At 50.3% G+C, this 12797-nt stretch overlaps 2 protein-coding genes across 2 annotated transcripts in view; one reads left to right on the forward strand and one right to left on the reverse strand.

The window, feature by feature from the left end:
* Positions 1-817, reverse strand: part of HEMK1 (HemK methyltransferase 1, mitochondrial release factors N(5)-glutamine) — a 31481-nt gene extending 30664 nt beyond the window's left edge. Inside the window, exon 1 of the mRNA XM_082768330.1 lies at positions 531-817. The gene's annotated coding sequence lies outside the window, so the exon portion shown is untranslated. The remainder of the gene's footprint in view (positions 1-530) is intronic.
* Positions 818-1024: 207 nt separating this feature from the next.
* LOC309881873 (uncharacterized protein C3orf18 homolog) lies at positions 1025-12549 on the forward strand. Its single transcript, XM_082768374.1, has 5 exons — positions 1025-1064; positions 3484-3890; positions 5301-5326; positions 6983-7112; positions 9529-12549. The coding sequence occupies exons 2-5, from the start codon at positions 3657-3659 to the stop codon at positions 9607-9609; spliced, it is 471 nt and encodes a 156-aa protein (XP_082624500.1). The 5' UTR covers positions 1025-1064; positions 3484-3656; the 3' UTR covers positions 9610-12549.
* Positions 12550-12797: the final 248 nt, after the last annotated feature.

Genomic DNA, 12797 nt, shown 5'->3' on the forward strand with positions numbered 1-12797 from the left:
ACCCCCAAACAACCTCAGGTGGCAGCTGAACAGCTGTGCCACGGGAACCCCTTTCCTAGAGCATCTGCCCATCCCCACAGGCCAGAGCTACAAGAAGCCAGTCTGTGCCTGTGGCAAGGCAGCAGCAAGCGTGCCTACAGCAAGCCACAGGCATGCCCCTCAGCTGCATCCCCAGGACAGGTCACCCAGCGCCCTGCACAGAGGCCTCCAGTCTCTCCCAGCTCTTTTCTTCCTCTCCTGTTCAAAGCCCCCAAGCTTCTCACAGAAGACTCTGAGCTCACGGGTCGTGTTTTTTCCACGTTGTTTCCATCCGAGGGGGGTACAGAGCAAGGGAAGGAGAAAACCTCACAAGGTGCAATCAGAGGGATGAGAAACACTTGAAAGCCACGACGGCAAACCCAGCCAAAGGGCAGTCAGCCTCTTCAAGAAGCATGGCCAGAGAGGAAAAAAACACATAACCACGCAAAAAGATGACAACCACTGAGACACCAGGAGACCAAACTTTATAAAACACGAGCTAAACACCGCACTTGAAGCTGCCTTTTAACAGCAGCCGGCCCATCTCCCCGCTGTGACCCTGCTGCCTCACAGCCCCGCGGGTCCCCTCAGCTCCTGCTCCCGCCTCAGCGCGCCCACAGCGGTCCCCGGCCGAGCAAGGCGCGGGCTGGCTCAGCCCCCAACCGGGCCACAGCCGGCACCGAGCTCCCCGAGGAGCAGCCCGGGGCCTGCCCTGCCCGTGCTGCGGGGCAGAGCCGCGCTCCTGACGGGAACCGGGCGGCAGCAGGGGGTCCCCGGCCCCGTTCTTTATAGGGCTCCGCCGCGCCCCCCCCGCCGTTACCTCAGCGGCCCCTCAGCGGCAGACCGGCCGCCTCAGCCGCCGCGCGCGTGATTGACACCGCGCCATCCAACCGCGAGCCGAGCCTTGAGGCCGCCGGCCAATCGCGTTGCGACTTGGAGCGGAGGGGGCGGGGTTTAGCGGGCGCGGCCCCCCCCCCCCGCACTCCTGCGGGCAGCGCGGCCCCGGCCCGGCCCCAGCGGCGGCGGCGCCCCGCGGGCAGCGCTCAGTAAGTGGGGGGGGGGGAGGGACCGGCCGGGCCGTGAGGGGCGCTGAGGGCCGCGGCTCCGCGCCCGGTGCCCTCCTTCTCCGCAGCCCCCGGAGCCGAGGAGCGGCCGCTGGAGCTCCCGGGAGCCGTGGAGGAGGCGTGGGAGCCGTGGCCGGGCCCCGGAGAGCAGCCGTGGGAGCAGTGCCCAGCCCGCGGGACGAGGCTCCCGGCGCCAGGATGAGAACGGGGAGAGGAAGGGGGGGGGGGGGGGGAGGCGCAGTGTGGGCCAGGAGGGGCTGGGGGCTGAAACAGCCTCGAGCGGGTGTCCGAGCCCTGCTGGGAAGCCTTCAGCCGGCACCGTGCACGGGCAAGGTGCTGAGGGCACAAATGCTGCCCCCCAGCCCCCTCCGAGCAGATTTGCAGCTAGTTTTAACTCAACTTGTTTTCGGAGCACAGCAGCACCAGGTCTGGCCCCTCTGTAAGGGGGCCTTACCCCAAGGCTTGAAATCAGCTTCACCAGCCAAGTGGTTTTCCAGAAGTGATGCTGAGTTGAGGCAGAGGCTGATCTGTTAAGCTTCCAGAAGTCAGCAGCTCTTTGGGATCTGTGCTCTGAGCAGCCCTGAGGCCTGCTCCACTGCTTTCACTTCGGTTCCTTTTCCAATTTTTGTTTCCTTGCTTGTGGCTTTATAAAACATCAAGGATCGTTGTGGAGGGTTTCTCTGAATAGCAGAAATCGACGGTTCTCTCTGAGCAGCCCCTCTCTCCACCCCATACCTGCGCAACAGTTCCCTCCCTTCCCCTGCTGGGCCATGGCTGCTGTGGCACTCGGCTTTCAGATTTGTCATCTCTGGGCCTGGGTGTCCCCCACCCCTGAGCTCCACTGCAGTCAGTGGTGGAATCCAGGTGCTGTCCGGTTTGGTGGTCAGTGGAGGACGCTTTGCCATTCAGCCACAGGGAACCCGTGTCTCAGCGTGATGCAGGCCAAAAGTGCCATGTACTTTCATGTTTCTCTAGACACTCACGGGAGTTTGCCACGTTCCACAACTCTCCCAGGCACTTCGAAATCTTCCGACAGCTCCTGCTTCACCAAGTTGGTCACTGGGAACTGTGAGACCAGGTCTGCATGTGTGGTGAGAGGTCTGCATGCTCGGGGAGATGCAGGACAAGTGCTGTGATGGCTAGGTGGGCTGCTGGCAGACCACAGGGAGGCCTGGAGCTGTTTGCCTGGTGTGATTTCTCTGCTTCAGTTGTTAGTGACAGATGTTAATCACGCTGCTTAACGCAGTTACAGACAGCAGCAAGGCATCACAGTAATGGGAACTGCGCAATAACCTTGCCCAGAATAGAACAGTAGAGCTGAACAATGGCTCATTTCTCTTTGCAAGCACATCTTTTTCTATTCAGAGCTCATTAACCCCTATGTCCTGGTTGCATTCCAGTTCAGAGATGTAACGTCTGCTGAAGTACAGAGAAATTATCAGAGGACTGCTACTGTAGTTCTTGGGATCAGTATTACTCTGCTCCAGAGGTAGCTGTGTTTTCACTGAAGCAATTGCTGAACTAGTGCTCTATGCAGTGATTTTTATAAACAAAGTTATGCAGATACTTCCCATAGGATCATCCCATGGTGTTTTGCAACTCCTGATCATTTCCACAATAGAAGCATGAAAACAATTAAAGCCTTTCATGTTTTCAGCATGAATAGATCTGTCAGATTTCACAACTGCAATCCCAAATGGGACCTATTTTAGAATTAATACCAATAATTAGCAGTGCATGACTAAGCCTGAGTGGGTGCTTTCACAGGGGACTTGAGAAATACCATCTCTAGCAGCAGATGGGGGCACCAGTGCAACCCACTGCTTTAAGGAAGCTGCCTTCCAGGGTCCGTGGGCTGAGGGACAGTGGGTGGATGGACAGGGCAGGGATTTGCCAGTCAGCAGTGACTATTGCAACAGGGCAGCCCTGCTTCGGATTCAATAGAAAAACACCCCAAATTATGGATGCCTCAGAGCTGATTGCTGTTTTACTGGATCCGTTCTCACTGGTAAACTTGAGGGGATCTCTGTAACTTCCTGTAAACTGAAAGCAAGAGACAGAAGAGAAGCAGGAAGATGCTGTTTTTCTATTATGGATGGAGGCCACCTGGCTCAGCCAGGAGCAGACAAAGGCTCTGAGGCTGGTCCCACACAGATCTGCCAAGTGCCTGCAAGGAGCTGAGCTGAAGTAGTGAGGGGAGAGCATATCACTGACTTCAGCTGAATCAGGCAGGACTTTGAAGACTCTCTCAGGGGGAAAATGGTTTGTTTGTTGATTTTTTTTCCTTATTTTGAGTGGGCATCTCTGAGCTGCTCTCAAAACTTGTGCTAGTTAGTTGGGAGGCTTTGGGAAAGGTGTCTGTCTCTGTTTGCACTATGTGTCTGCTCTCTTCCTTTCCAAGGCAGAAACCAGTGTGGTTCCATGAAGAAAAGCCATCAGCGATGATGCTCCAGGATAGGTCTCGCTTGAGGGTCCTTGAAATGAGGAGCAGCTCTCCACTACTGTAGCTGGAACCTGTCTTTTGAGTGGCTGGAGACAACAGCTTGGTAAAAGAAGCTACCAGGAGCTGGCAGGATGAGTTACAGCTCACCCTCTGTACCTGACTTGTATCACAGCGCCACCACAACGGCCAAGCCAGACCCAGGAACAACTCTGGATGTGACTGTACCAGAAACAGCTACCGTAAGCCCTGAGACTGCTAGTTTCAACAGCACCAAAATCCCAGATGTGGCCAGCAGTGGACCTGGCATGAGCACAATGCTGCTGTCCTTTGGGATCATTACTGTGATTGGGTTGGCTGTAGCTATGGTAAGAGAGACCCTGCTAAATATTTCTCTGTCTGTCGAGGGTTGGGGGTATCAAAGGGGCTCTAGGACTGATTTGGGTTGAATAACGTCTGTGTGTTATATTAAAGGCTCATCCAGAACTGGTGGGAACTGATAGTTCCCAAGATCCTTTTCTTTTTAAGGCCTTAATCCAGTGCTCCAATACTTCTGCAGTCTCCCTGGGGTCTAGTCCGAGCCGGCTGCTCAGCAGGCCTAGAGGAATCCATATATAGCATTGGTATTTATTTTTAATAGCAAGAGGAAGTTCAATTAAAAGAACACAAAGCAGCAGCAGACTGACAAACAAGTCAGTCCGTTCTGACTTGTTAACTGCAACAGCTGCATTGATTTAAACCTTGTCAACACAAGGAAGTCCACCCAACTTAACTTGTAAAGCAGACTGTTGAACCACATTAATCTCCTCTGTGGACATGGCTTTATGAATTAAGGCAGCCTAAATTCGTTTTAACTTGTCTCATTCTAGACCGCATTTCTGAGGTTCTATTTGCTGGGTATGAGCAGAGTCCTCCAGGATTTGCTGCATGTAACTAATGTTGCCATCAGTGCTTTAGGTAGAAGCTTTCAGAAACTAGTTCTGGGCCTGACAGAGACAATGCACGTGCTGCAGTTTTCTTTCAATATATAACCAGATCGTTTACCTGCCAACAGAGAACGAAGGTAGCAGCAAGCTCCCATTCCTCGTATGAGGAAGAGCTTCACTAATACAACCAGCAGAGGAGCCTATGGAAAGGGACTACTGCAAAATTTCATTGCGGGCCCAAGGAGGAGTTTCTCCAAAAGCCCCTAAAGAGAACCTGGAAACATTATCCTGGAAACGGTGATAAGTTCCCGAGAGCAACAGCCAGCGTTCGTAGTTCTCAGAACAAGGCTCTGGAGGCCAAAAGCCTCGCTTTCCTCCCAGCCCAGCCACTCTTACTGGCTGACATGAGGCAAGTCACTGAGCATGCCCTCTTTGCTTCTTCCCTTTGTACTGGGGAGGGGGTAACGATGCTTCTGTGCTGTAGGACTCTGCAGATGAAAACCACAAATGGAAGGTTCTTCATTCACTCTTAAATTGCAACATATAGCCTGCAGCCACCAGAAACGTGCTAAGCTACACTTAATATACACCTAATACTCTTGACTACTACTAACACACCTAACAAAAGGCCACTCGAGCACTCAGTGTCAGGCTGGATGTGCTGCCAAGCTTACACTGATGTATATGAAATGTCAGTTTCAGCTGTCACTTCTCCCTTCCCTCTGCTTTGGTGCACAGTGACACCGGACTTGCTACACCTCCTTTCTATGTGCCCTGTACCAAAATTATCTCGCCATAGCTGATCTCCATCCCACTAGGACTGTTGTAATGATGGTTTTCTTTCTCCTTCAGGTTCTGTATATCAGGAAGAGGAAGAGGTGAGTAACTTCTCTTGGTACCTGAAGGGAATTCAGTGTTTCAAAATCCAGGTAGGGCTAGGAAGTAGAGCAGAAGATGGGGAGAGTATAAGGAACGGCTGTCTGAGAGCAAGCATACGGGCAGCCAGCTGCACGTGAATGAGGCAGGAGCAGGGACTCTGCACTCTGCCTTCTAACAGCAGAGCTTCCAAGGCTCCTTTGCAGCTTTGGGAAGGACAACATTGTTGAGCAGGAGGATGTTGGAGATCCTGTAAGCTCTTCATGCTTCATCTGTGAAATGCACTAAAAAAGAGGAAAGGATCAGGAGTGTATAAAGAAGCTGGAAACTGATGTGAGAGGCATGGGTCTCACATTTCAACTGTTCCCAGATCTCTGTGCTTTCCAATAGCCCAAGCCAATGACAGTGGCCTTACAAGTGCCTCTTTAGCTGCAGTCACAGCAATGCCAGCAGCATAGTGCAGAGATGCAGCTTTCTAGCCTGAGACTTAGTGTCTTAATTTCCTTGTTAAGCTCCCATCTGAAAGTGGAGAAGACAGCAGCATGCAGGGAGATGCACTTCTCAATTTTTCCATCTCTGACAGCAGAGGCACTGAAGATCTGTTAGCTGTGGTGATCCCTGTCTGATTCCTTGTGGCAGGGCCACAGATGTTCAAGAAGTGCTGCTGCCCACTATGAAATTTCCAAGCCTACCCATGCAGCCCAGATCTGGGTACTGCCACAAGAGAAGCTAAAGCTTGGCCCGTAAACAGTGCTGCTGGAGATAATGGCTGTGTTGGCAAACCTGTACAGAGGCAGGGAGGGAATGTGTCATCCTAACATTTGCCAAAATAGATATTTGTGGTGACACTGCCAGTAAGAGCTCGGGTTTTTCCTTTCCCCAACCCCCAAAACTCAGCTACAGCCTAAGTGTTTTCACAGGAGCATGGCCACCCATCCATCCTCCATCGCTAACCTACCTGCTATTTAGGGAGACCCTTTGTGGTAATGCTTTATAGCTCTGTCACTTGAAGCAACAATACAAGAGTAAGAACAACCTGTCCACATGCATCAGCCTCCCACGAGTCTCTCTTTCCTATTTTCTATTATATTTCTGTTTACTATTTTCTATTTATTATCATATACTTCCAGTCAAGTATATGGTTTGACAAATATAGTTGAAGTACTGCTCTTAGGCCGCTGGAGCTAAAAGCAGACTTGTGCTGGCAGGCATACTGTGACGTGGCAGGACTGGCTGTCATGGCAGAGGGGCAGGGGGAGGAGTTGCAAAATGCCCAGTCAGTATATTCCACCCTCTTGTTTTTCCCATGAAATAAAGCTTGTTCTGAGCTTTATTAGGTCTGCAGGTACTTAAAATCCCCGTTTGATTCCTGCCTGCATAATGCCTGCCAACATAGATTAGTGAAGGCAATTAATCCCTGGATCTGCACTCGGGGCATCTTCCAGTTGTAGTGCAGTAGGTTCTTATCCTCCTCCCCACAGGACAGGGACATGACCATTATCCAGAAAGCAGCAACAAGAGCTGAATCCACATACAGAATGAGAAACAGTATGCAGAAGGCTTTATCTGTGGAGCAGGGAAGGCAGCCTGAGCGTCTGTCCTTCTGTCTTTTGATTATTATTTTTTTTTCCAACCCTTTGCCTTCCCTCCTGCGGCAGGTTGGAGAAGCTACGGCACCAGCTCATGCCAATGTACAACTTTGATCCCACCGAAGAGCAGGATGAACTGGAGCAGGAGCTGCTTGAACATGGGCGAGATGCAGCATCTTCCCAGGCATCACAGAGCAAGGTAGGCAGCAGTGGCCAGCCAGTCTGTTATCACAGCCAGTGGCACCTGCACTGCTTTTGTTACAGGGCTAAGAAGTTTTTGTAGGGTTGTACTGTAAGGAAACCATACGAGACTCTGTGAGGGCTTTCCCCATCTCAGCCAGCCCTGGAAACAGTCATCTTGAGCATTTTGGAGAGCTTAGGGTGTTTAGGAACATCCTTAGTGCTTAGGAAGAGTAAGGCAACTAGGACAAAGAGCCTGGGGAGGGTAAGTGCTGTCACTACTCAGCTATGAGAGAGAACAGGGCAATTTCAGCAATTAAGGGTGAGTTTATTACAGTTTACCACCTAGGGCACCACAGGGGAATGGTAGGATCAATGCTGTTTTCTGGGAGAAGGAGCTTCAATGCTCACAAGGTGCTAAGGCTCCCTCATCCTGTCCCTAAACATAAAAACATTTCCACCCAATTTTAAGGCATCTGTTTTGCCTAAAGCTATGAGTGTGAAACAAGGTCTTGTGAAGGGAAAGCCTGTAGTTGTTAACACTGAACTGTGTTGCAAGCCCTGAGAAAGGCAGGCAGAAAGCCTGTGCGTTGCTGTGGCTTGGCACATCTGATCTTGTCAGCACCTCCAGGCCAACCTGGCTGGGCACAGAGCAGGCATGGCTCAAAAAGAGAAAAGGGAGGAGAGTTCTCTATTTGAATTTGGGGAAAAGAGAGGAAGGCTTGGCTTTGACCACTTCTGAGTGTTCAAAGGCATGGAGTGTGATGAGAAATGATAAAGTCGGCAGAGACCAGTGGCTTCCTACATTTGTGAGTTAGGAGAGAGCTCGATGCCAGTTGTTCTTGGTTAATGGTCCAGATGGGTCTTTGTCAAGAGGCTGTCACCTTCCCCATTGTACCAAGAGGAAGGAGAAATAGGGAAGAAGGGCTTCTCACCATTGCAGCCAGTTTCATAGTGTTCTTTGTTTCCTTTGTCACCACTATTGCACACAAAAAGCCTTTCTGTAATACAGAGCCAGCAAGGATGGTTGGAACAGGTACGTCTCTTAGCCCGTGATGCAACCTCCCCTTAGAGTAGACATCTCTCCTTTCTTGAATTCCTTTCTAGCTGTTCTATATTGCCATTGCTTTTCCAGCTCTAGGAACATGAATTCTCCCAAACATGTCTTGGTTTCCATACACTTTATACCTTCAGATAACCTGTAGCAAGCTTGGTGTGGGCAGAAAGGAAGAAAATAAATACAACTGCAATTATAAAATATTTACCTTGAAGGATGCTTCCCAGCCTGACAAAGAGCACACAGCAGATGTGTTGGAATATGGATGATAATCAGCATATTCTATACACTGGTTTGGGAAAGTAGAGAAATAATGCTGAATAAAAGCAAAGGATCTTGTTCTCTGAGCAGCACATACATCAGAGCCCTCTACCAGTGCACACTGAGTACTTCCCTTCAGGTAATAAAGAGGGGAAATGACAAGGCCAAAGTTAAACTTAGCACAGTAAAAGTGCATCCTTTCTACATAGTGACTGGCCAGCAGGATACCTTAGATCCCTCCAGAGCTTGCTAATGCACAGACACCTCTGCTTGGAAAGTACGCGAGTTTAAAGATTTTATGGAACATGAGAGGGAGTCTAAGCCAGCAGCCAAAGATCAGATTGTGGCATGTTTCCAGGCCTTCTTGAGCTTTCAAGCCTTTTTATGCTGCCTTGAGTATATAAAACAGTGAGTTACACATGGCAAATCTGTGGAGTCTTGGACAAGCTACACTCTGTAATCCAATGATGTGGGGATTTTAAATTGGCATGGTTGTGCTGACTTGCTCTGTGGCTTGTTGTATTTTTCTGTTGCAGCCTTGGTAGTATCATGTTAGTCTATCAGCCCCACCTTGAGTAGAATAGAATAGAACAGAACAGAATAGTTCACTTGGAAGAGACCTACAAAGATTGAGTCCAATTTCCTGAGCGCTTCAGATCTAACCAAAAATTAAAGCGTATTAGTGAGGGCATTATCCAATGCCTCTTGAGCACTGACAGCCACGGGGCATCCAGCATCTCTCCAGGAAGCCTGTCCCAGTGTTTGGCCACCCTCACAATAAAGAAATGTTCCCTAATAACCAGTCTGAGCCTCCCCTGCTGCAGCTTTGTGCCATTCCCACGCGTCCTGACATCCGTTACTGGGGGGGAAGAGACCAGCGCCTGCCCCCTGCATCTCCCCTCCCCAGGGAGCTGCAGAGAGATGTGAGGTCGCCCCTGGCCTCTTTTTCCCCAAACCAGACAAGCCAGGTGTCCTCACAGGACATGCCTTCCAGCCCTTCTACCAGCTTTGCTTCCCTTAGTAAGAGGCTGAATGTAGTTATGATACTGTGCAGTCTGTGCCCAGGGTCCAGAAAAAGCAGACTTGCTGGGTCTCATCTTTCACTGCTTCAATGCAGATTCTGCTGACGAATCAAGGAGCCCTCCAAAGACCCAGCCGTCTTGTGTTCACAGACGTTGCCAATGCCATCAATGCATGAACAATACCTGCCCCTGCTCTGGGATTGTGCCGAGACTGGGGAGGATGGAGCCAACAAACCACTGACTTCTCACGAGCGTGGCTGAGTCCCGGAGCCCAGCTGGTCACTCTGCTGGTGTGCGGCACAGATGGGCACAAGCACTGGGAACAGTCGTCACTTTGGGAAGAAAACCCTTTGTGATGGCAGTAGCATTTTTCGATGTGTCCATTACTACTGAAGGGTTCTGAGCTGCCATGCTCTGGGTTCTGGGCTGGTGCTGACACCATCTACCAGGCCGCATGCTTAGGATCAGTGCCCACTTCGTTGTAGCGTAACTTACCGGAGCACACGTGTGAGCGCTCTGGGTCAGGGAGAGAGGAGAGGTGCATGTTTCACACGGCTTCCCTGTTGGCTTTGTGCCACCAGATCGCCGGAAAAGTGGTGAATGAGCCTCCCTGTGCAGCTTTGGCAGATCCTGGAGGGCTGACCGGTGGCAAAGCCTCTTTGAGCTGGGAAAGCTGACTCTCCTAGCTGAGCGGTGATCTGGGGCACACAAGGGAAAACGCATACCAGGGGCTTATCCCATTGTGGCACGGGTGATGCTGATAAATGTGAGCCTGGGCTGATGTTGCAGCTTGGGGAATTCACTAGCTCTAACAAGTGAAATGGTGAACATTTGGCTGGTAACTTCTTAAGTGAGGAGATGATCTGTGAATATCCCAAATCAGGGCTGCCATATGTAGAGAGGGGATTTCACACAGCTAGAGGCAGGGCTGTCACATCTAGCTACATGACTCCCTGCCACTGACCTGGGAACACCAGTACCTGAGCCAGAGAGAGGAGTTGGGCACTGAAGAGAACTGGGGCTCTGCTACCACGTATCCCCTGGGCTTCAGCTCAGGGAAGTTTTTACAGTGCAGAGAGAAGATTAAGCCTTGATTTTTTTTTCCTTTTGAATGAGGATTAACAGGTATTGGCTCCACATTACAACAGGTGTGCCTGGAGGTGGCTGAACATCTGGTTGCTTCCTTACCTGCTAGGACCTGCAGTCTTCTCCCTGCTGAAGAAAACAGAGTTTTGTGTTAGCCTTTGCTCGTGTTACCTGCTAGTGCAGAAGGTGGGTCTGGGCAGGTAAGCCAGCAGTTCCACTGTAACCCTGAAGCCCCCTGCTGCCTGCACATCCTTCAGGGCTGCAGGAGAGAAGAGTGTGAAGGGGTCTCTGGGCACCTTGGCATGCTGCAGTGCAGCATGAGGGCTGTCCTCCTCAGAGCCTCTGGTGGCCACCAGCCTAGAGTGCTGCTGGCCAGCACAGTGGCCAGGGGCTGGTGGCAGGGTCCAGGCTGGTCTCTCACACTGCAAACCAAGAGCATGGCAGAAAGGACAAGAGGAGGGTCCAGTACAACCACAGCACCAGGCAGGTGCCCCATCCTCCCTGCCCCATTCCTCAGCCATGAAACTGCAGGGAAAATCAAAAGAAGGGATGTGCGTCTGTCCACCCTGTTCAGACATCATGATCTGGGGGAAAGGGTGCTCTTTTTTGCTAACCTGCTGCCAGGGATCGACCCTCACTCCTGGTTGGGTGGTGGCTTTAGATCCCTGGAGGTGAACGCACAAATCAAACTGTCTCACTGCTGTGGTAGTGGTGTGCAAGCATCAGTCCCCGGCTGTATACTACTTGCCTACTGATTTTTCTGCAGCACGTGAATTTGTCAAATCCTATTCCATCCACAGCACCAGTTAAAAGGGAATGAGGGCCAGCCAAAATTTGAATGCAGATCTAAAGGTGAGCTTTATGCAAGGAAGTATTTCACTGAGTGGCAATTCAGGTATCATGTGCTTTGTTGCAAGTTTGGGCCTGCTAGCTAGCTTTTGTTCTCCCGGATCTTGTTTTTTTGCTTCCCACTGTGATTTTCTTTTGCTATTTACAGATGCAAACACTTTCCCGTGTACATGCCACTGACCCCTGCCGCAGTGAACAGTTTCTCACCAGCTCTGCCTTCACTACACAGCTTCCCTCATGGCATTTTTGCAGGACTGAGTTGTTTTATTCTTTCAGTATCCCTCTTCCTTTTTAAAACCAGAGAATTCTGAAAGTGTAGTAAGGCTAGGAGTGTCAGCACGTGTAGAAAATGGCCCATCCTTTATAACTGGTAGATACGGCAGGAGGCATTCCCAGCTTGCTGAGGTTTGCTCTCCAGGGAGACGGTTGGAAGGGGGTGTGGATACAAATACTTGGTGTTACCTGGTGTAGGTCCTTAGAATTTGGAGGCCACCATCTGTGGGTCTTCCCAGAGGTTATGCTTACATGACCAGCTAAAAAAAGCAACCCCCAGCCCACCCCTGCCTCAACTTACCTTCTCTTTATCTCCTCTGCGTGCTCCCTGAGGACAGCCAGCCACAGAGATGTCAGATTTTTCCCTTCAGCAGCTGACACATCATTGCCCGTCATGCTCCTGTGCTTTGCAGCAGGATGAGGACACAAGCAGTGGCAATGGTGCATGCCCTAAGCTGCTAGCATTCAACCCCTAGAACTCTTAGTACTTGAACTTTGTTGTTATCGTCATTTTACACTCTATAAAAGGCAACCATAAGCTGGCTGTTGCCTCAGACCACTCCATGTATTGCACAGGCAGCTGCCAAGCAGTGCATCTGCCAGCTCGGGTATAAAAACAGGCACCTTGTTCCACGTTAATGCTGAGATCTCTCATATAACAAACACACCTGCAGAGGAATTCTCTTCAACCATTCTTCCTGCAATGGTAGGCTTTGTCATGTGATGACTGCCCTTAGATTAAAAAAGTACAGACAATAAGACTAAAAGAATGTTACGGGTGTTTGCTGGGCTTGTACTGGAGTATTCTTTTAGTTCAATAGCACCTTCACTCACAGTTCTTGGACGTATATGTACAACTTAGCAGAAGCATTATGATGTAATTTAATTCAAGTGTTTCTGTGTCTTAAGCATTTAAATATAATTAAAGTATTTACATGAAATGTTGTGTGATTTTCTTTTTTCCCTACTATTTACATTTTCCAGGGAAAACTGGAGTATACCCTTGGTACCTGTTGGTAACTTTGTACACAGTGAATTCCCCTAATCTTTCAAAGTCTGAAGCAAGCATCAAAAACTTCAAACGACAAGCTCTGCAGAGTTAAAGGTTTAGTATTCCTCTGTGTGGAAACTCAGAGCCGTATGGGAAGGCTTAGCA

Source organism: Aythya marila (genome assembly GCF_965140915.1).
Source record: "Aythya marila genome assembly, chromosome: 10".
In the NCBI taxonomy this organism is placed as follows: domain Eukaryota; kingdom Metazoa; phylum Chordata; class Aves; order Anseriformes; family Anatidae; genus Aythya; species Aythya marila.